Source organism: Bubalus bubalis, chromosome 23 (genome assembly GCF_019923935.1).
Source record: "Bubalus bubalis isolate 160015118507 breed Murrah chromosome 23, NDDB_SH_1, whole genome shotgun sequence".
Classification (NCBI taxonomy): domain Eukaryota; kingdom Metazoa; phylum Chordata; class Mammalia; order Artiodactyla; family Bovidae; genus Bubalus; species Bubalus bubalis.
The window spans coordinates 37,315,555-37,340,812 of NC_059179.1; the positions used below are offsets into that span (position 1 = coordinate 37,315,555).

At 38.0% G+C, this 25,258-nt stretch overlaps 1 protein-coding gene across 4 annotated transcripts in view; it reads right to left on the reverse strand.

The window, feature by feature from the left end:
• The window catches only part of SHTN1 (shootin 1), a 110,537-nt gene that overhangs the window by 69,960 nt on the left and 15,319 nt on the right, over nt 1-25,258 (reverse strand). For 3 of the 4 annotated variants that reach the window (XM_006071689.3, XM_044935097.1, XM_006071691.3), the window contains exons 2-3: nt 22,394-22,446; nt 10,490-10,550 (exon numbers count right to left, since the gene is read on the reverse strand). In XM_006071689.3, coding sequence (XP_006071751.3) covers nt 10,490-10,550; nt 22,394-22,446 — 114 coding nt within the window. The remainder of the gene's footprint in view (nt 1-10,489; nt 10,551-22,393; nt 22,447-25,258) is intronic. The other variant, XM_044935096.1, reaches the window with a different exon arrangement.

Here is a 25,258-nt window from a genome sequence, read left to right on the forward strand (position 1 = left end):
TTAGCTGGGCAACGCTAGTCCACATTTTCTCCAGTTCTGATCCAGTATACTCCATCAGGTAGGTTTTTATTTCTTCTTATAAGAGGGAACAGTGGAAAACTTAAACTGTGCTTTAATTTTCAGTTTAAAAAATTATCCCAATGCTAAGCTGACACCAGAGAAACCTACTTACAAACTTTCTAGATCCAAAAGAGAGGAGCATATTTCAAAGGGCATTTGTATCTTTACAAAGGATGATCCAATTTCCAAAACCAAAAGTCAGGTCACTGACATGAAACAAATTATTTTTTGTGTGGCACGTGGGATCCTAGTCCCTCAATCAAGGATCCAACCAGTGCCCCCTGCAGTGGAAGTATGGAGTCTTAACCAATGGATGCCAGGGAAGTCCCAGAAATCTTTTTTTTAATATATAAATTTATTTACTTTCAAATGATAAAGATTTTTTAAAACTTTAACTGTTCATATAATGATTTGCCTATAGTCCTAAATTCAGGCTTTCCTCATAATATCCACAATCCATGACCCAGTGCTGTACCTAAAACACCTATAATTTGGATGACAAAAAGGTTTAAAAAAGAAAAAAGATGAACTTTAAATAAAGTGACCCTACTACAGCTATGTTTTTTAAAAATCCTAGTATTTTAGAAATACATACTGAAATATTTACAGATCAAATGAATGATGACTGGAATTAGTTTCAAAATAATCTGAGGTCAGTGAGAATAGGTGTATGAATGTACAGAAGACAAGACTGGACACAAACTGACAACTTTTGAAGCTGTGTGGTAGGTACATGGCGGGGACGGTTCATTATATATTTTTTACTTTTATACAAGCTTGACACTTTCCATAATAAAATTTTTTTTTTATTAATGACTCTGAGAATTCAGAAGTATAACCTGAAAGAGTATCAACTGCTGCTTCTATCAGTCTAGTCGAATTAGCAAAGTCTGTCTCTCCTGTTCTATGACCCCAGAACATGCTCATACACTTGCCATCATAGAATGTATCACACTGTAGGGGCACTGGGGTTCTTTTAATTTGCTTTGTCTTCCACTGAGTGAGCATCAGGGCAGAAAAATTCTTCATTCATGGCTGACTCTCTTACACCCAGCACAATGCTACGTAGAAAAGTAGGTATTCATGTCCGTGTGTGTCTGATGACTGAAATTGTCTCAGGCCTAGGTTCATATGTGAACACCCCTTTCATAGGAATGTTCCCTGTAGCACAGAACAGCTTAGGAAACAACCACTATCACCGTTTATCGGGCCAACAATGTGTCTATTGTGTGCTGAGCCCTTCACATGTGTCTGCTCAAAGATCCTCACGACAATCTTACGAGGTAGGCATTACCAGAGCAGTTTTTGTATTTGAGAACACCGAGGCCTGGAGAAGTTAAGGAACATATCCCAGATTACAGAGTTCTAACTGGTAAAGGCCAGCCAAAACTATGTCTAGAGGACTCCAATTTTCTATGTTCTTTTCTAATTGCTCATATTTTAAAAAGTGCCACCCCACCCAGGGTGCTGCTTCCTGAGCAAAATTCCTCTCCATACAGCCCATTCTCAGCAATCTTTAGAGGCAGGATATCTCTAATGTATACATGGCAAACATACTATAAATTCTCCTGCAGTATTGGATTACTTAGAAAGGTTTTCATGTAGTGAGAAAACAATCATGAATGCTAGCAGGTATGCAGGAAAACTGGTAGGCCCTAAAAGAGAGCAAAGGATCTAATGCTGAGTGGCCTAAAAGCCATGAAGGAACTTCACTTTTACTTCCATCTGTCTTTCCAGGAAACATGGCTTTGCTCAGCAGTGGTGTACTTTGTCCAGAAAGACAAGAGATAGACTCGGGAAGAGCTGGTAGAGAGCCAAGAAACACAGGGAAATATGGTCAAAACCAGCTAGGAAGAGTATGCCAGGCTAGGAAGAGTTGATTCCAACAGTCTAACAAAGCTTTTTCTCACACTCTTTTGGCTGTTCTTCCTATACTAAGAGAACTAGAACTAGTAGGGAAACATTACAGGGAGGCAGATTTCAATTTTGTACCAAATGAAAACTTCCCCTTGTGCTGTCCAAATGTGGAGACTGTGTCCCGAAACTAATTCATGGAGGGTAAATGATATGAACTCAGTACTGAAGGGCAGTCAAGCCCTGGATGGCACAGTAAATGAGATGATGGTAGTAGCAACAACTAGTATTTGTAGAGTGCAGTGCCAAGCCCTGTGTTCAGCACTTTTTACGTGGGTTATCTCATTTAATCCTCAAACAGCCTACAAGGTACAGTCATTTATTTCACTTTTACTAGTGCAGAAATTAACTGCTCGGGGCATACAGGGATTCACAGCAAATGGTGCTTTTCACTGGTGAAAACTGCCTCATTCCCTTCCAAATCTGAATTGCCACCCTCTGTTCTAAAGTCATGAACCATTTATCTCAGGCACAGTTTTTTAACAGATAAAGTTTTCTTAGATTTCATTTTCTGTTCTTTTCAGACTGAGTGAAGAGTCAATACTCTGTCTTCCTGCCATCCAAACGTAAACTAGGCTGATGCAGTAAAGGTAAAAACTGAATGAATACAATAATAAAGGTGAATTCTTTCAGGCTCTGAGTTGTTCATAAAGAGAAATGCAAATTTTTTAAACTATCAAAGGTATTTAGAGGAAGAGAAAGGGAAAAGAGAAATGGTAGATGGAAGCAAAGTTTACATGTTACTCTAAAGGTAATTATTTTCTTTTTAGATTCTATATATAAGGATGTCATAGGGGCGATCCTAAGATGGCAGAGGAATAGGATAGGGAGACCACTTTCTCCCCGACAAATTCATCAAAAGAACATTTGAACACTGAGTAAGTTCCACAAAACAACTTCTGAATGCTGGCAGAGGACATCAAGCACCCAGAAAAGCAGCCCATTGTCTTCGAAAGGAGATGGAGAAGTCTCGAGGCTACTGTAAGAATAAGACTGAAAACCAGAGTCAGGAGGCTTAAGTCCAAACCCTGAGAACACCAGAGAACTCCTGACTCCAGGGAATATTAATCGATAGGTGCTCATCAAACACCTCCACACCTACACTGAAACCAAGCACCACCCAAGGGCCAACAAGTTCCAGAGCAAGACATACCACGCAAATTCTCCAGCAATACAGGAACCTAGCCCTGAGCTTCAATATACAGGCTGCCCAAAGTCACTCCAAACCCACTGACATCTCATAACTCATTACTGGACACTTCATGGCACTCCAGAGAGAAGAAATTCAGCTCCGCCCACCAGAACACTTACACAAGCTTCCCTAACCAGGAAACCTTGACAAGCCACCTGTCCAACCCCACCCACAGTGAGGAAACTCCACAATAAAGAGGAACCACAAACTGCCAGAATACAGAAAGGCCACCCCAAACACAGCAATATAAACAAGATGAAAAGGCAGAGAAATACCCAGCAGGGAAAGGAACAGGATAAATGCCCACCAAACCAAACAAAAGAGGAAGAGATAGGGAATCTACCTGATAAAGAATTCTGAATAATGATAGTGAAAATGAGCCAAAATCTTGAAAACAAAATGGAGTTACAGATAAATAGCCTGGAGACAGGATTGAGAAGATGCAAGAAAGGTTTAACAAGGACCTAGAAGAAATAAAAAAGAGTCAATATATAGTGAATAATGCAATAAATGAGATCAAAAACACTCTGGAGGGAACCAACAGTAGAATAACGGAGGCAGAAGATAGGATAAGTAAGGTAGAAGATAGAATGGTAGAAATAAATGAAACAGAGGAAAAAAGAAAAACGAATTAAAAGAAATGAAGACAATCTCAGAGACCTCTGGGACAATGTTAAAAGCCACAACATTCAAATCATAGTAGTCCCAGAAGAAGAAGACAAAAAGAAAGACCATGAGAAAATACTTGAGGAGATAATAGTTGAAAACTTTCCTAAAATGGGGAAGGAAATAATCACCCAAGTCCAAGAAACCCAGAGAGTCCCAAACAGGATAAACCCAAGGCGAAATACCCCAAGACACATGTTAATCAAATTAACAAAGATCAAACACAAAGAACAAATATTAAAAGAAGCAAGGGAAAAACAACAAATAACACACAAGGGGATTCCCATAAGGATAACAGCTGATCTTTCAATAGAAACTCTTCAGGCCAGGAAGAAATGGCAGGACATACTTAAAGTGATGAAAGAAAATAACCTACAGCCCAGATTACTGTACCCAGCAAGGATCTCATTCAAATATGAAGGAGAAATCAAAAGCTTTACAGACAAGCAAAAGCTGAGAGAATTTAGCACCACCAAACCAGCTCTCTAACAAATGCTAAAGGATCTTCTCCAGACAGGAAACACAGAAAGGGTGTATAAACTCGAACCCAAAACAATGAAGTAAATGGCAATGGGATCATACTTATCAATAATTACCTTAAATGTAAATGGGTTAAATGCCCCAACCAAAAGACAAAGACTGGCTGAATGGATACAAAACAAGACCCCTAAATATGTTGTCTACAAGAGACTCATCTAGAAACAAGGGACACATACAGACTGAAAGTGAAGGGCTGGAAGAAGATATTCCACACAAATAGAGACCAAAAGAAAGCAGGACTAGCAATACTCATATCAGACAAAATAGACTTTAAAACAAAGACTGTGAAAAGAAACAAAGAAGGACACTACATAATGATCAAAGGATCAATCCAAGAAGAAAATATAACAATTATAAACATATATGCACCCAACATAGGAGCACCGCAATATGTAAGACAAATACTAACAAGTATGAAAGGAGAAATTAACAATAACACAATAATAGTGGGAGATTTTAATACCCCACTCACACCTATGGATAGATCAACTAAACAGAAAATTAAAAAAAAAAAATTAACAAGGAAACACAAACTTTAAATGATACAATAGACCAGTTAGATCTAATTGATATCTATAGGACATTTCACCCCAAAAGAATGAATTTCACCTTTTTCTCAAGCGCACACGGAACCTTCTCCAGGAGAGATCACATCCTGGACTGTGGATTTTTTTTTAATTCAAAAAAATTGAAATCATTCCAAGCATCTTTTCTGACCACATTGCAGTAAGATTAGATCTCAATTACAGGAGAAACACTATTAAAAATTCCAACATATGGAGGCTGAGAAACACGCTGCTGAATAACCAACAACTCACAGAAGAAATAAAAAAAGAAATCAAAATATGCATAGAAACAAATGAAAATGAAAACACAACAACCCAAAACCTGTGGGACACTGTAAAAGCAGTGCTAAGGGGAAGGTTCATAGCAATACAGGCATACCTCAAGAAACAAGAAAAAAGTCAAATAAATAACCTAACTCTACACCTAAAGCAACTAGAAAAGGAAGAAATGAAGAACCCCAGGGTTAGTAGAAGGAAAGAAATCTTAAAAATTACGGCAGAAATAAATGCAAAAGAAACAAAAGAGACCATAGCAAAAATCAACAAAGCCAAAAGCTGGTTCTTTGAGAAGATAAATAAAATTGACAAACCATTAGCCAGACTCATCAAGAAACAAAGGGAGAAAAATCAAATCAATAAAATTAGAAATGAAAATGGAGAGATCACAACAGACAACACAGAAATACAAAGGATCATAAGAGACTACTATCAGCAATTATATGCCAATAAAATGGACAACGTGGAAGAAATGGACAAATTCTTAGAAAAGTACAACTTTCCAAAACTGAACCAGGAAAAAACAGAAAATCTTAACAGACCCATCACAAGCATGGAAATTGAAACTAATCAGAAATCTTCCAGCAAACAAAAGCCCAGGACCAGATGGCTTCACAGCTGAATTCTACCAAAAATTTAGAGAAGAGCTAACACCTATCCTACTCAAACTCTTCCAGAAAATTGCAGAGGAAGGTAAATTTCCAAACTCATTCTATGGGGCCACCATCACCCTAATACCAAAACCTGACAAAGATGCCACAAAAAAAGAAAACTACAGGGCAATATCTGATGAACGGAGATGCAAAAATCCTTAACAAAATTCTAGCAAACAGAATCCAACAACACATTAAAAAGATCATACATCATGACCAAGTGGGCTTTATCCCAGGGATACAAGGATTCTTCAATGTCCACAAATCAATCAATGTAATACACACATTAACAAATTGAAAAATAAAAACCATATGATTATCTCAATAGATGCAGAGAAAGCCTTTGACAAAATTCAACATCCATTTATGATAAAAACTCTCCAGAAAGCAGGAATAGAAGGAACATACCTCAACATAATAAAAGCTATATATGACAAACCCACAGCAAACATTATCCTCAATGGTGAAAAATTGAAAGCATTTCCCCTAAAGTCAGGAACAAGACAAGGGTGCCCACTCACCACTACTATTCAACATAGTTTTGAAAGTTTTGGCCACAGCAATCAGAGAAGAAAAAAAAATAAAAGGAATCCAGACTGGAAAAGAAGTAAAACTCGAACTGTTTGCAGATGACATGATCCTCTACATAGAAAACCCTAAAGACTCCATCAGAAAATTACTAGAGCTAATCAGTGAATATAGTAAAGTTGCAGGATACAAAATGAACACATAGAAATCCCTTGCATTCCTATACATTAATAATGAGAAGACAGAAAGAGAAATTAAGGAAACAATTCCATTCACCATTGCAATGAAAAGAATAAAATACTTAGGAATATATCTACCTAAAAAAACAAAAGACCTATATATAGAAAACTATAAAACACTGGTGAAAGAAATCAAAGATGACACTAATAGATGGAGAAATATACCATGTTCATGGATCAGAAGAATCAATATAGTGAAAATGAGTCTACTACCCAAAGCAATCTATAGATTCAATGCAATCCCTATCAAGCTACCAACAGCATTCTTCACAGAGCTAGAACAAATAATTTCACAATTTGTATGAAAATACAAAAAAACCTCGAATAGCCAAAGCAATCTTAAGAAAGAAGAATGGAACTGGAGGAATCAACCTGCCTGACTTCAGGCTCTACTACAAAGCCACAGTTATCAAGACAGTATGGTACTGGCACAAAGACAGAAATATAGATCAATGGAACAAAATAGAAAGCCCAGAGATAAATCCACACACCTATAGACACCTTATCTTTGACAAAGAGGGCAAGAATATACAGTGGAGAAAAGACAATCTCTTTAACAAGTGGTGCTGGGAAAACTGGTCAACCACTTGTAAAAGAATGAAACTAGAACACTTTCTAACACCATACACAAAAATAAACTCAAAACAGATTAAAGAGCTAAATGTAAGACCAGAAACTATAAAACTCCTAGAGGAAAACATAGGCAAAACACTCTCTGACATAAATCACAGCAGGATTCTCTATGACCCCCATCCCAGAATAATGGAAATAAATGCAAATAAACAAATGGGACCTAATTAAACTTAAAAGCTTTTGCACAACCAAGGAAACTCTAAGCAAGGTGAAAAGACAGCCTTCAGAATGGGAGAAAATAATAGCAAATGAAGCAACTGACAAAGAATTAATCTCAAAAATATACAAGCAGCTCCTGCAGCTCAATTCCAGAAAAATAAATGACCCAATCAAAAAATGGGCCAAAGTACTAAACAGACATTTCTCCAAAGAAGACATACAGATGGCTAACGAACACATGAAAAGATGCTCAACATCACTCATTATCAGAGAAATGCAAATCAAAACCACAATGAGGTACCATCTCACGCTGGTCAGAATGGCTGCTATCCAAAAGTCTACAAGCAATAAATGCTGGAGAGGGTGTGGAGAAAAGGGAACCCTCTTACACTGTTGGTGGGAATGCAAACTACTACTTACTAATACTAGTAAGGAGATTTCTTAAAAAACTGGAACTAGAACTGCCATATGACCCAGCAATCCCACTATTGGGCATACACACCAAGGAAACCAGAATTGAAAGAGACACATGTACCCCAATGTTCATCATAGCCCTGTTTATAATAGCCAGGACATGGAAGCAAACTAGATGTCCTTCAGCAGATGAATGGATAAGAAAGCTGTGGTACATATACACAATGGAGTATTACTCAGTCATTAAAAAGAATACATTTGAATCAGTTCTAATGAGGTGGATGAAACTGGAGCCGATTATACAGAGTGAAGTAAGCCAGAAAGAAAAACACCAATATAGTATAATAACGCATATATATGGAATTTAGAAAGATGGTAATGATAACCCTGTATGCGAGACAGCAAAAGAGACACAGATGTATAGAACAGTCTTTTGGACTCTGTGGGAAAGGGCGAGGGTGGGATGATTTAGGGGAATGTCATTGAAACATGTATATTATCATATGTGAAACAAATCGCCAGTCCAGGTTCGATGCATGATATAGGGTGCTTGGGGCTGGTGCACTGGGATGACCCAGAGGGATGGGATGGTGAGGGAGGTAGGAGAGGGGTTTAGGATGGGGAACACATGTACACCCGTGGTGGATTCATCTCAATGTATGGCAAACCAATACAATATTGTAAAGTAATTAGCCTCCAATTAAAATAAATAAATTTAAGTTAAAAAAAATAAGGATGTCGTACAATGTCTTTCCTTCTTTGTCTAAAAAAAAAAAAGATACAAATGAACTTACTTACAAAACAAAAACAGACCCTCACAGACTTAGACAAGGAGCTTTGCTGGTCGAGGGGACAGTTAGGGAGTTTGGGATGGACATGTACACACTGCTATATTTAAATGAACAATCAACAAGGACCTACTGTATAGCATGTGGAACTCTGTTCAATGTTACACGGCAGCCTGGATACAAGGGGAGTTGGGGGAGAATGGACACACACACACACACATACATATATATATATATATGGTTGTGTCCCTTCGCTGTTCACCTGAAACTATCACAATTGTTAATCAGTTATACTCCAACATGATAAAAATGAAATAAATAAAGTATAAAATAAAAAGTTTTTTAAAAGATAGTATTTAAAATTTCTTCAAAGGAAAAAAGGTAAGTTGATTTGGTAGGAATTTGCTTGCATTTTTGCATAATGCAAAAGGTAAAATCTCTACTACCTACCTGGACCAAAACATTTTATGATAACTCCAATCATAAGAACTTGAACTATTCCCACTGCACACAGTAGGCCAACCCAATATCAACAACTAATTCAAATACATTAACTTTCAAAAATGTCAATGGTATAACTCTTTCAGCTGTAACTCAGTGTCAGTTTGAGTGTAAGAAATTCCCATTAATCCTCTATTAGGGAAGGAGAAAGTCCTGAACAAAACACATTCACAGATAAAAAAATATTTTTACCTATGGCATACTATGACAGTAAGCCAGTCATAGCATACTGGCCACCAAAGACAGGTTATTATCAACAATATCCCCTTTAGGTTTTCCTTGTTACAGCCAGACACCTGAAATAAACTAGCTACTGAAATTTAACTATCCTGCTGCATTTTTATAGCTGCTTTACCTCCAGCAACAATAAATGTTGAAATGTTTTTTAGTGTAGTTACCAAGTCAACTCTTTATGATATAATCAAACAACCTGACTACCGTGGCATCTGAGAAGGATAGAGAGGCCTTGCTTCCAAGTGGGAGGGTCACTTTCCCGGCTAAAGTCTGGCTTTCCTGTGACATATTTCCTCCTGAACCTTCTGAGCATGATCAGATTTGCTCTATTTTAGGGGATAAAGTAATAACAGATTTATATCACATAAAAAAACAACAGCAAAAATTAAGAAATTATACCTTTTGTGAGACTATCACTTTCCTCAGTGAAAGAGCTATTTCAACCATTCAAATTCCTAAAATGTGTAAGTTCTGTAAACCTAGAATTCCCTTTCTACGAATTAACCTAAGGAACTAATCAGACCATTGTAAAGATGTATGAATTAGAATTCTTATCATGGCATTACAGATAATTCCTAAAAACCAGAAATAAACTAAAAAGCTGTTTAAATAAATTACGGTACTATCTTATGATAGAATACTATGGGTAACACTAAAAACTGATATATTTCTCTACTAATATGCAAAGATGACCATGATATACTATTTACTTAAAAGAGTAGGCTGCAAGATTGAGTGCAAAGCATGACTGCATTTTTTGTTGACATATTTCACAGATAAAAGAGCAGGAAAGAAAGACTATAATACACTAATGTTGGCTTTTATCAGAGTCAAAGTAACAATTTTTGCTCTCTTTTAACTGGTCTGCATAGTAAAAATTTTCATAACAAGTACAAACTGTACTTTATGTATATATAAATAATATATTTATGAAATGATAATGCTCAATCCATTTCTTTAAAAATCACAATAATGCCAGAGCATTTTTTTTGGCAAATGGGAAGACAATTCTTCCTTTCTTGGCTGCCCATTGCATCAGCAACTAAACACAGAGTACATGCCTACCCACATAACCCCAAAGCACAGCTGTATGTGTTTGAACAATTCCACTGAAATGCTTACATACTTTTCTGAAATTCCTCCAGTTTTTTAACTGCTTCATCTCGTTCTTGCCTAATTTTGTCACACTGAAATGAAAAGAAAACAAAAATGTTAAGTTTGTATCATAAGTTTGGAAAGACAAGAAAGGGTAAATTTATAAACAGTTTTAGGAAAAGAAACAGAAATTAAAAATCTTTAACAAGCATTAATGATATATCCAGAAAAGTCCAAAACTCTAATTCAAAAAGATCCATGCACCCCAGTGTTCACAGCAGCACTATGTACAATAGTCAAGGAAGCAACCTTAAGTATGCATCAACAGATGAATGGATATAGAAGGTACGTGAGATATATATATAGATAGATAGATAGATATATGCTATGACAAACCTAGACAGCATATCAAAAAGCAAAGACATTAGTTTGCCAATAAAGGTCTGTGTAGTCAAAGCTATGGTTTTTCCAGTAGTCATGTATGGATGTGAGAGTGGGACCATAAAGAAAACTCAGCGCTGAAGAATTGATGCTTTTGAACTGTGGTGTTGGAGACTCTTGAGACTCCCTTGGACTGCAAGGAGATCAAACCAGTCCATTCTAAAGGAAATCAGTCCTGAATATTCATTGGAAGGACTGATGCTGATGCTGAAGCTCCAAAACTTTGGCTACCTGATGCAAAGAACTGAATCATTGGAAAAGACCCTGATGCTGGGCAAGACCGAAGGCAGGAGGAGAAGGTGATGACAGAGGATGAAATGGTTGGATGGCATCACCAACTCGATAGACATGAGTTTGAGCAAGCTCCAGGAGTTGGTGTTGAACAGGAAGCCTGGGTGCTATAGTCCATGGGGTTGCAAAGAGTCAGACACGACTGAGGGACTGAACTGATATATATATGACCATGTGAATATAGCACTTTACATTTTAATTCTACCATGTCAGATAAACACATCTGGGATATGCTTTGCGGGGGGTGGTTCATACCTCTGGATGTAAGGGAATACTACTCACCCATAAAAAAGAAACAGTGCACTGCAGCAGTATGGATGGACCTAGAGACTACCACACTCAGTCAGCCAGACAGAGAGAAATATATCACTCATATGTGGAATCTGGGCTTCCCAGGAGCCACTAGTGGTAAAGAGCCTGCCTGCCAATGCAGGAGACATAAGAGACACATGTTTGATCCCTGGGTCAGGAAAATCCCCTGGAGGAGGGTATGGCAATCCACTCCAGTATTCTTGCCTGGAGAATCCCATGGACGGAGGAGGCTGGCAAGCTACAGTCCATAAGGTCGCAAAGAGTCAGACACAACTGAAGTTACTCAACACACACACACACAATCTAAAAAATAATACAAAAAATTGATTTATTTACAAAATAGAAACAGACAGACATCGAAAACAAACAACTATGGTTACCAAAATAGAGAGGGAGGGAGGTAAATTAGCAGTTTGGGATTAGACAGATACATACCATGGGTTCCCTGGCAGCTCAACTGGAAAAGAATCTGCCTGCAATGCAGGAGACATGGGTTCAATCCCTGGGTTGGGAAGATCCCCCAGAGGAGGGCATGGCAACCCACTCCAGTATTCTTGCCTGGGAAATCCCCATGGACAAAGGAGTCTGGTGGGCTACAATCCATGGGATTGCAGAGTCAGACACAACTGAGCGACTAGGCACAGCACAGCATATATAAAACAGATAAACAACAAGGATTTACTGTTTAGCACAGGGAATTATGGGCTTTCCTGATAGCTCAGTGGTAAAAGAATTTGCCTGCAATGCAGGAGACACAGGCGATGCGAGTTCGATCCCTACACCAGGAAGAATCCTCTGGAGAAGGAAACGACAACCCACTCCAATATTCTTGCCTGAGAAATCCCATGGACTGAGGAGCCTGGCAGGCTACAGTCCATAACGTCACAAAGATTCAGACATGACTTAGCAACTAAACCACTTCAGCAACTAAACCACAACAATCACAACTGGGAATTACATTCCGTATCTTGTAATAATCTATACTGGGAAAGAATACACACAGAGAGAATAACGGAATCACTCTGCTCTGTACATGAAATTAACATAATATTATAAATCAACTATAGTTCAATAAAAAAGAAAACATATTTTTAAAAAGAAAAAAAATACGAAGAAAAAAAGGCATTAATGGCCACATAGTATTTATAACCACTCACCAGCATGATACTTGTACCATTTGTATCTGGCCAATTTTCTCAGACCTTCTAAGATAATGAGTCACCTTCCTGCTTATTATCTCCTCAGTAACAGACCAATTTAACATCCTTGAGTTAAAATGTATTCATTCTTTAAGAGAATATTTGTCCCTCTTCTCAAGCAGGTATTTTTCTGGCATAGTAAAAACCCCACTCATGCACAGGGCAGATTCCTGAAACTGGGTCATTTCAACTCTCCAGAACCCTGGGGAATATAGGAAGGGGTCACTACCTCGAGACAAACTCCTCCTCAACGTCCTATGCCCTCTGTCACTCAAGAAGACACTGTCCTTGTATCCTTAGAATTCTGAATAGAAGAAGGGATAGCAAATTAAAACTAAAACTAAAATCATGGCATCTGGTCCCATCACTTCATGGCAAATAGATGGGAAAATCATGGAAACAATGACAGACTTTATTTTCTTGGGCTCCAAAGTCACTGCAGATGGTGACTGCCACCATGAAATTAAAAGAAACTTGCTCCTTGGAAGAAAAGCTATGACCAATCTAGATAGCATATTAAAAAGCAGAGACATTACTTTGCCAACAAAGGTCCGTCTAGTCAAAGCTGTGGTTTTTCCAGTAGTCATGTATGGATGTGAGAGTTGAACTATAAAGAAGGCTGAGTGCTAAAGAATTGATGCTCTTGAACTGTGGTGTTGGAGAAGACTTGAGAGTCCCTTGGACTGCAAAGAGATACAACCAGTCCATTCTAAAGGAGATCAGTCCTGAATATTCACTGGAAGGACTGATGCTGACACTGAAGCTCCAATATTTTGGCCACCTGATGTGAAAAACTGACTCACTGGAAAATGAGTGGGATGTTAGGTTTTTTAAAAATTCATTAATACCTTCAAGGCCAGTTTAGACATGTCCACTGACTCAGTGATGCTATCCAACCATCTCATCCTCTGTCATCCCCTTCTCCTCCCGCTTTCAATCTTTTCCAACATCAGACACATTCATTATGAGCACAGAATTTCACAAAATAGGAAGTATAACACATTTTAGGAAGATTTTCATCAAAAACGTCTAAAACTTTAAAAAGTGATTTTAACTGTTAGAATGATAATTAAAATTTTAGTTGTGTGAGAATACTATTATACTATATATAATACGACACAACTTTATATTTTAATTCTACCATGTCAGATAAACATATCTGGGATATGTTTTTGGGGATTTCATACCTTTGGATATTTTCACTTTCAAATGTCAGTGGCTAAAAATTAGGATGCCACTGACAATTTGGAAAAACCAAATTAAAATAATGAGATCTTCTGATCTAACAGACTGGCAAAAACTGAAAAGGTCTGGTACCAGGAGTCGGAAACTCTCACATACTACAGGTGGAAATATCAACTGGCATATCTACTTTAGAAATAAACTAGCAAAATTGGAATTGCAAGGACTTCCCTGGTGGTTCAGTGGTTAAGACTCTACGCTTCCAATGCAATGGGCATGGGTTTGATCCCTGGTCAGGGAACTAAGATCCCACAGGCCTTACAGCAAGAAAAAATATTGGAATTGCATATACCCTATGACTCAGCAATTATACTTCTAGATTCTATCAGTAGAATCTCTAGTAATGTGTACAAGATGACCTATACAAACATGTTCTGCATTTATAACAATATACTATGGTATATCCATATAATGCAGTATAAATAAAGATGAATGAACTAATGTTTTATGTATCAATGTTTTATAATGTTTTACATCTATCAATATATATACACCAGATTCTCAAAAATCATAATGCTGAGTAAAAGGAGTTATAGGATATATATATCAAATGATACCTTAAACACACAAAAGTACTTCATATTTACACTGCATCTGTATATTTCCTGATACATATGGTATATATATAAAAACATGGAACAGAAGGATACAGATAAAATATATGAGAGTAGTTGCCTCTTAAAAGCCAGGGAGGGGAAGGGTCTAGGGTTGGGTGACACTGGGGACCTTCAATTTTACTTTTAAATTTGAAAAAGTAAGCTAATTCTGTGACATGTATATGTGTCATATTATTCTCTGCCCTTTTCTATGCTTTTAAAGTATTTTTAAAATAAAAAAAATTAAGCTATTGTTCAGTTTTGGCCGTTAGTCTATCAAGAACTGAAACTTTTTAAAAGTTTTAGTTTTAAAAACCTCCGTCTACTTGGGTAAACCCATTCTGGCTAGCATACACAAAGCGAGTACACGGTGCTAAACTAGCAAAGCTATTTACTTAAACCCTGACTCAGACCCTCCATAAGAGGGTTCACGCAGGACCATTTTCTAAAGGAAAAGGAATATCCTTTCATTAAAGCTTTCTGGTGGGAATTTAACTTCTGCTAAAAAAAAAAAAAAAAGAGTAATTCTAATACAGTTTCTAGATCCAACTTAATGTGTAAACCGAATTTATTGTCTTTTGGTGTTTCAAGTTCCAAGTGCTGGACTCCTGGATTCTCAACTAAGTTTATGAGATCCTTTCCCCACCAGATAGTGTAACACCTAGCTTTAGGAGCGTGCTGGCCAGCTGACTTGGGAATGCTCCTCTCATTTTCATGAATGTGGCACCTGTTTGCTTTGTACTTCCCCACCAGTCTGCCAATCTGCCCACCCATGCCCAAGCTCTCCTCTCCTAAGGCCCAGGGAGACATGCCTTGGTTAGTAACAGGACTCAGCAATCAGAGTCTTATCCCTACATTCAAGTAAGGCATTTCTACAGTCCACCTATACGCTTTCACACTAACTCTCCAGTCATCACCAGCGGCTTCAAAGCGGTCTCCCAACACACCAGCTGTGTTCTATCAGAGGTCTTCATGTTGCTTTCTATTTTCTGCAACCATATTATGATAGAACTGGCAGCCACAGAATTTACCATCTGCTATGGATACTGAAAGGGGTTGTGGGGGTGGTGGCGGGGGGGAGATTTACACATGCTACAAAAGCAACTTATTTATTCCAAACCAGAGCTGAGCAAAATATGGAAGATACATCCGTTTACTAAGCAGAAATCCAAATATCTACTTTTTTCATCATTTTAGGTGAACCCAGAAATATATCTTGTAATCTTTATCTCATTCCACAAACAGGAAGAAATAAGTAAAGATTCTGGAAGGATGTTACCTCTTTATGTCCCACAGAAGCCCCTCACCCATCCCACTCCGTCCTCTTTCCAGCTTGCGCAGCTGCACCAATTGCAGAAACTGCTTCTTTTTGTGTGAGAATTGCTCGTGAAGACTCTCCAATAGCAACAGATGTTCTTGGGCCCACATCACTTAATGATGATGCTCAACGATTCTCTGCAGCTCAAGGCTGGGGTAGAACCCAGCAGCACCAGTGCTGGCTGGCTGAAGCAAGCTGGGTAACGTGACATCTATTCTAGAGTCTCTATCCTGGCTCTTCATGAAGTGGCAAATTGGCCGGTGGTTAGCCTTGCTGGTTTTGAAAGCTCTTAATATTAGAAGCCCTGGCTGTTTTCCAGAACTCTTCCTTGAGGCTCATCCAGGCAGCTACCTGGCTTCGGAAACGACACCAGCATTTCAAAGCACTGACTGGCAGGCTGACTTATAGAGGAAAGTCTTTCCAGGGTGAACTGGCGCTCCCTTCTCCCCTCCCAAAATGGGCAGCTCTGCTCTTTCTGCCTCACATATCATCCAACTCCAGTTTATACTAAGATGTCTGCTCAATGGGGCTCAGCAGAAGTATAGATAACTGATTCAGACACTAAGATATCTTTACATTTTGCTGTGTATGTTTTATGCAAGAAAACCTCTGGTGTTCTGAACTGTGTCTAACTTCCACTAACACAAACATTAATTTTTATCTCCATGATGCACAGATTTAACCAAGGGTTGTGAGCCTGTAGAAACACCAATTTAGAGCCCAAGAAGTGCACACATGCCTACACAGGACAACAGAGCAGACGATCTGGACAAAGACTACGCCTTACAGCTGACTGAATTAGACTTCTAAGCAGGTATCTACTGTCACCACTGAGAGCCTTTATTTCCTTCCTCCATGTACTGAACAAATTATTCATACAGGCACTGTGTTAAGCAGGAAAAAAACTACAGTGAGAAACATACCAGGCAAAGTGCTCTCATAAAACTTACGATCAACCAAGAAAGATCAACAATCAAACAAGCAATTTATAACAACACTTGCTATAATGAGAGAAATACTGCACTAGAGGAACACACAGCAGAGCCTACAACATTGAGTCTGAAGAGGTCTCAACCCTACACCATTTTTTATTTATTTTTCTTGAACTTCATCCCTTTTTTGTCCAGTTACAATATTTAAAAGTTTAAACAGGCAGAGCATTCGAATTGTGCATATCTACCTGTGTTAGTATCTTTGGTGATGCAGTTCAAAAACCATCAAATCATTTTTAATAAAAATCAACAATTCTATTGTTCTACCTCTGTAAGTCTGGCTAGAACTCAGCTGAGCTTATCTTTAAAGAACACAGTAAATTAAATCATTCCCACTAGGACGGAATTCTTTTCACTCTCTTTCTCTTGTGCTGGTGTTCTTTCTTCCAATTCAAAGTTCTTTCCCTCCAATTTTCACAGGCAATAAAGTAGTAGCTGCCCCCTAAAGCTGTCTTACAGCATTCTCCAAATTCTAGGTATTGTGTGTTAGATGGAAACACATGTCATCAGAACAGAGATCCTTGCTCTTTGTTTCTGGATAGATTGCTGTTAATAAGAGACTCATTTTCACTTTCAAACTGCTAAGTAATTACTTTTTCTCTGGCACAACCACTTGCCACTCTGTTCTAAAGAAACTGCATGTATGTGAATGTATTATGCATGAACAGTTAGCATAATGGGTGCATATCTTGCTCTTTAGAGTGGCTTCTTTATTGATTTCTTAAAAATAAAATACTTTGGGACCTTCACCTCTGAAATTTACACAAGATGAAGAAATTTTTACAATAGACAACTGAGCCAAGATGCAAACAGTATCATCTATCTTGCTTCTTGAAACCTAAGTCTTGGAAAGTGTCTGTCTCATTCTCTTTTCATTCATTGTTCCTGGCAAGCTGACAGAACCGCCTGATGCAGGGTTACAGTAGCTCACCCAAACGACTTCTAATCAGCCACTTAAACATTTATTCATTTCAAAACTCGATCTCAGAACATAGTATTAAACATAAATACTTACTGTTCAAAGGCAGACATTCTTCTATTCTACAGATTTCTTTCTTTTTATGCACACTCCACACACACCCCCACCACCCTGAGAAATGTAAAAGCTATTCCATTAAAAGCTCAAAGAAGCTTGGCCCCCACCCCCCGCCACCTCCGTATATAGGAAAAAACCACAAAGGACTATGACAAAGATTCTGAATGAGTCATAAAGGATGCCCTTCAATTGTAGAAGCATGACTAACACATTTAAATATGATAACTGCTTCACGAGCAGAGTGAAACTTCATTTGGTTGACTTCAAAATATATATATCTATTTTTCTTTTACCCCCAAAATAATTTGAAAGGGTTATTGAAATCAATGTGATAGGCCTTCCCAGTTTCTAACATATTGTTGAAAATGCTACTTAGGCAAAAAATAGTGCAAAGTAACCTTTCCATCATCTCCACCTTTAATGATGTCTTTTAAAAAAAAAAAAACAAAAAACACTAATCCAACCCATACAACTTACTTGTGCCCTATATAAGATTTTGATAATGAATTTTGGTTGATAAGATATGATAAGTACATAAGAAATAGGTGTTTCATTACAAAGAAGCAACAATCTTGCTTGTGAGAGGGAGAAGACTTTGAAAAAAACAATTTAAGTGATAAGCCAAGCATTAAGAGATAATAATAAGGGTTTGTTGCTTGGAATTGGGTAGGAATCTTGTCTCTGCTCTTTTTCCTATCCTACCCCCAAATTCTAAGCGTTCATGGATATGAACACTTTGCGTTATGAACGTTCATGGATATGAATGCTTAGAACATGTGCATTCATGTTCTAAGCACAATTCATCACAGTCATTTGTCAACTTGCCTGTATCCCTCATTAGAGTGGTTTTATACTTAAGAGTGGGATATTCCCACATTTTTCTTTACATCCCCGTGCTCAAATGGCATTCAGCAAAAAACTTTCCTTTCAATACAAGGTTTCCTCATCAACTCAGATCCTGATTCCATCCGCAAAAAAGTTGATAAAAACCACAAAATGATCGTGTTACACTGTTCTTAAAAAGGGAGAACTGCAAAGGGAAAGACCGTTAAGACACTGGCCCACCCTCCCAAATCCCCTACTCTGACCCTTGCACTGCACTGTGTCAGAATCTATACACACGCACGCACAGGCGGGTACACATGTGCAGACACCCACAGAAACACACACACGTGAGAATTTTTCTAATGTAAGATTGATTTGACATTTAACTTGCAGTTTTCAAATACAAACCAATATATGGTGAAGAAGAACGATCCAGAAAAGTATTGAATCTGATCATTTCTGGTGGAAAATTTCTGAGCTAACAATAAAAAATAAAGAATAAAACCAAGACTTTTGTGGGAAAAGTCAATTAGCTCCCCTAAGTTTACCTGCTTCAAAATGAGTATTTGTAGTCAGGATACCTGTGTCTGAATCTAGACTCTGTTAAGCCCTGAAAAGGAGGTTGTGCAAGTGCTACTCGCTCAGTAATGTCTGACTCTTTGTGACCCCATGGACTGTAGGCCACCAGGCTCCTCTGTCCATGGGATTCTCCCAGGCAAGAATACTGGAGTAGGTTGCCATTCCCTTCTCCAGGGAATCTTCCCGACCCAGGGACCGAACCTGTGTCTCCTGCATTGCAGGTAGATTCTTTACCTTCCACACCACCAGGGAAGCCATGCTGAGCCCTGAGGTCCTGATTTCTGTGAAACAAAGCTGGCACAGGGTTGTTGGGAGCATCAGATAAGGAAGATAAGGGGATGTACATGACCTGCAGTAGCTTCTTAAAAAAACAGTCTCTTCAGCAACTGCCTGTTCTGAGGAAATTCACATCCCACCACCTGTCTCAACAGAGGAGATTCCAAACAGGGTATAAAAAGATCTACCCAAAGGAATCATACCCAGTGTCTCTTCCCACTGATAAGGTTCGTGACCAGACAACACAGATGGTTAAACTTAACGTGGACACAAGGAAGGAAAAAACTTGCTGTTTATTTTTCTATTCCCTTCCATGTCTGCAAAATTTGCCCACACTGAATTAACTATGGCAAAAGGAGTCTTACTTTAGACTCCTATCCTTGACAAATTTAACTGAACTTGTTTGGGGTCACGAAGTAATAGCTATGAATATCTGCTGATGTGGACTGCACAAAGCTCACACAGCCAGGCAGAAGAAAGTGCTTTGCCAGAGAAAATGGTGCTCTCCATTTACCACCTCCAGAACTAAAGCTGCTTTTACTCATTCTGTGCTGTATAAAAAGGCTTTTATTATAGGCTTTCCTCCTTTGTCATACAGCCCCCTTTGGGGGACAAATCTGCAGTAATAAGCCTGCTAGTCTTTTAACACAAGATAAACAAGAGTGTGGTAAACTTAAAGCCATCCTATTTTGTTTTACCCGACCACACAGCATTCCATATCGCTTTCATGTCTTTTCTTCCCATTTCTGTTAATAGTTATTTTTAAAGAATGAGTATAGGAGCAGGTCAATAGAGATGTTACAAAACTTTCTGGACATACTCTGTGTAGAGAAACATGTAAACAGGTAAAAGGCCAAGTTAATTTTTAATCCTTCTTTTGCCAAATGCATTTTACCTCCTGTTCACTTGTATTACAGATGGTTCACTTAAAAACTCACTGCAGAAAGTGGCTCGCAGTTAAACAACTTTCATCATCACTAATAACAGATGTTTATAGAATGTCTACTATTTTTAGGGCAATGCTAGGTCTACAAATAAGCAAGGATTAAAGAAGGATAAGAAAAAATACAAAAAAATTTTGTTCCTCTTATGTTATTCATGTTCTCCTAGATCCTTCTTTCTCTGTCATATGGAGACATGTTTGCTTTCCCTAGTACTATTTTCTATGTAAATCAAAGAGTTCTCCTGAATTAACTCTTCCTACTTGATTTGCTCTTTCACTCTTGAACCAGAAACATCTATGGAGGAGACTCAATTGCTAAGTCTTGGCTCTTTCTCCCCGAGCTGGAAGATGGTTGGGTATCTTAAGGAACGAGGCTCAAGCTATCTGGCTTAAGCATCACCCATCGGCTTTGCTTTGAAATTATGGGGCATCAGGGACCCAGGATCTAGGCACACACTCCCCACCTGTTGGCAGACTTGGGACATTTGTGGTTTTGATGTCTAATAATTGAGAACCAGAAAACCTGTCAAACTTTCTTCTGTGACCTTCTTACCATATTAGATGCATGTACCAGCCGTCTTCTATCACAAATATTCTCATTACCCACCCACCATTTCCTGTACTGCCTAGTAAAAGGAAGGGAAGATACTTAAAATTTTATAGAACACTAAAGGTTTATTTACAAATAAGCAAAGGGGCAAGAAATCTGAGTGAAAAATAACGATCTAAAAATCCATCATAATGGGCTTTGAACTAGAGTACTTACCATTAATACTACCACACCAACATCTATATAGGTGGCAAATTAATATGAGTTAAAAAGTTAAATGTTAAGAGCTTAATATTAAAAGTCGATTCTTAAGAGCTCAATAAATACCCCCCAAATATGCCACAATTTATTATTTTACCCCTCCAAAATATTTAGCTGTCTGCCAATTTTCATTACATCTCTTACTCTGAAATTTTCAAGACAAGGTTGAATAATTTGCAGCAATGATGAGCACCTTCTTTAATAACCACAAAGAACCTGTTTTATTAATTTTCCACCATGGATGTTATGCTTTGAAATATTTGGTCTATCAAACAAATTTCTAAAAATAGAAATTTTAAATATCTAAAATAAACTTCATTTATATCTAAATAACAATAATGGACAGCTCTCTGTCTCTCTCCTCCTTTTCATTCTCTACATAGTCCCTGTACTTCTTAAAACTTAGCTTTCCCTTCTATTTGTCCCTTCCCTAAACTTATAAGGAAAAGAAGACATATGTTAAAAAAAACACTCATGAATCTTAAATGGGTATGTTCAGAGACATAAAGGTAAGTCGAATTCAATTATTTAACAATTAAAAAATAAAACTGCCAGAGCCTAGGAAAATATTCACCGGCTCCACCATCTTCACATTGGGTGTTTTTCAATTTCCAAAATATTATTCACATATTTAGAGGAAGCAAACATACAAAGGGTTTATGGAGACATTTGAGCTAAACGCCAATGGACTGATTCCAAAGAGTTCCCTCCAGATCTAAGATGCTTAAACCCCAAAGGTAAATGTCTCAGGCCTTCAATGCCATCACTAGAATCACGATCTGACTGTTGGAAAAAGTGCACTTCTTGGGGGCCTGAGTTCCTTGGCCTGGTGCCTTGCTGCACATTTAGCCGCGTAGTTAATCTCCCAGAGCAGCGCCCACTGTGGCATGCCTGCTATTCTTTACCATCTGGAGCCTGGAGTTGATATTAGCCTGAACCACACATGCAGGAGAAAAGAAATTTTAAAAAAACAACTCTCATTCGCATTTAACTGAAATTGGTGGCAGAACAATGCACCATGCTGTCTAGGCTTTTTACACATGTAAGAGAGGAAAGAAAGAGTAAAATACAAACCTTCTCCTTTGTCTTCTGGTTCTCTGCTCTAAGGTCTTCATATTCACCTATCGCTAAAAGAAAAACAGGAAAGAAATGTCACAATGCTATCAAAAGTTTACTGTGGAAAAACCTGGGAACCCAACTACTGTCTATTTGCTAGACTGGGGGTGGGGTGGAGAAGAGGCTACAGAAGATGGGCTCCTGCTTTAAAGAAAAAGGAAGATAAAGAGACCAGAGCGGATGTGAGTCCCCTGAGCCAAATTTCAGTTCTCCTGGGTCATTAGGAAGACTTATGAGCCATAAATGCCGATGACAAGCCACTTCTCATCTCTGATGTTCAGCAATTGTGAAAGGAGACAGGTGGGTGTTTCCTGAAGTTCCTTCCAGCATGATCAGGCTGTGGTACTGTAATCAGAGGTGTATTTTTGAAAACTGGCCTCCAGAAAATAAACTCAGTGTCACATATCTGCTCTACCCACAGACGAAAGTTTATGCTATGAGCATTCAGCTAAGAACAACTATTTCAGGCACTGCAAGATCATCAACCACTAAGCTATGACCAGATCCTAGCCAGATTCAATTCTCTAAGTTGCAAGAATATGGGAGTTGTTTGCAAATATATCCAACTATGTGGGGAAAGTAGCAGTTTTCTACTTAAAATCCTCTACTGCCAGAAAAATGATCATAACCCCCGCATTCAACTTTTAGCCAAAGCACCATTTTTAGATATCCTCACAGTTGAGAATGTGATGTTCAGAGTTTATGGTGGCAAGAAAGAGAATGATCTAGGATTAATGATGGAGCAGAATGTCTAAGGTGGGCCCAGGAGAATTGCTGTCCGCTCCCAGACCAGCACCATTTTGACCGGTATGAGAGAGCCTGGCAATAACCAAGCTTGGATTTTTATAATTTGACATTTAAAAAATTTAATTGGTATTTATCTTCAAAAGCTCAGTTTTGGTCTTCCTGGTGGCTGAGTGGTAAAGAATCTGTCTGCCAATGCAGGGGACACAGGTTCAATCCCTGGTCCTGGAGGATCCCACGTGCCATGGAGCAACAAAGCCTGTGGGCCACAACTACTGAGCCTGCGCTCTACAGCCTGGGATCTGCAACTACTGAAGCCCATGTGTCTAGAGCCTGTGCTCTGCAAAGAGAAGCCACTGCAATGAGAAGCCGATGCATGGCAACTAGAGAACAACCCCAGCTTCCTGCAGCTAGAAGAAAAGCCCACACAGCAATCAAGATCCAGCACAGCCAAAAATAAATAAAAGTAATTAATTAAAAGTTCAGCTTTTCTTTAAAAAAAAAAAAGACAAAGCTCTCTATATCTATGAAGAACCTGAAGGCAGAAATAAAAAAAATCTGAAACCTGTAGTTTTAAGGACATTCCAAATAATCTGGTCATTAATGTTAGAGTGTATGATTCTAACCACTGGAGCAGACACCCAAAAAACAATTCATATAGTAAAGTACATGCTGTTTCTTTCAACAGCAATCTGAAGGGTAGTTATTATGATGGCAGGACTGAAATCTTAAAATCCAATTCAAATAAACAAATATTTATGGGATTATATCATCAATGCCCAGAAGTATTAGCAACACTTCATCTAAATAAGAACTAATAGACAATTTTTATCACAGCCACACCCAAAAAGAATCTTTGAAAATTAGCCCATAGATAGCTTAATGCATACATGTAAAGATATACCCCTTTTAAAAAAAGTTTCAACAGAAAAGATTTGATTAATCACAGACTGAAGCTCACCAGCTCCTTATCAGCCACCATCATAAAACCCAACCAATGAGTATGAACTAAATTGTCCTCGGGTCTGAAAAGTCAATAAAATGTCCTGTCCCTCCTTTTTTAACAAAAAGAAACAAGAACTAAGAGATTCTAAGACTAAGAACTAAGATTCTAAGAACTAAGAGATTCTATCCACTTACATGACTGGGTAATCTATGGTCATGGTCTCAAATCTTATTACTACTTCTAATATTATTTCAAAAAAGAAATAAATATTTTAGTGAGAGACTTTGCTTCAATTTACTTAACATTCAAAAGTATTCTTAGATACATTGAAAAATCAAAACTGGTTTACCGCTCTATTCTTGATGACCTACATTACAGATATACAAAAAAAGCAATAAAGGATTATAAAACCATGATCTCACATTGACCTTAAGAAATTTTTTTTCCTATTTAAAACATTAGATAACGGCTTTGAAGGCCTTTTCAAAAAAACTGATAACTGTTCTTCCATTCCACTGCCAATAGAGTCCAGACTCCCAATTACTGGGTCTTTATGAAAAGCATTAATTATGAGCCCTTCACCTATCATATCTTAGTGGAAACCACAGAAAATATGTTTTCCAAGAGTGAATACAATTAAAAAAAAAAAAAAAAAGAAACCAGGTACCTGCCCAGGGGTAGAAAAAGTATGGGAAGAATTCAACCATTTAGTAGTGGGAAGGGGCACCTGGGGAATAGGACATAGAAACATTTACTCATATATTTCTATTTCTTTGAAATTAAAAAACCAAGCTCACTGCCTTACACAATAGTCACATATACATACAGCATAGTGAATACATATGTAACCCCATTTCTAGCAAAACTTGCAAACACTAAACTTATAGTGACCTATGTTCCTCAGCTCCTCCTTTTTTGGCAATGCCAAAGTGTCACAGAGTAAGCCTTCTCGTTTCATACCTGGCTCACAGTTTCAAAAACTTTTACCATGAATTGCACAACTCAAGTGATTTGATGAGAGAAATCTTCCAAATGCTGAATTAATCAACAAAAAAGAAGGAATTATTTGACCAACTCTTTCACGGGAAAGATACCTGCAGCTTGGGAAGACATCATCCCTTAAAGTATACTTC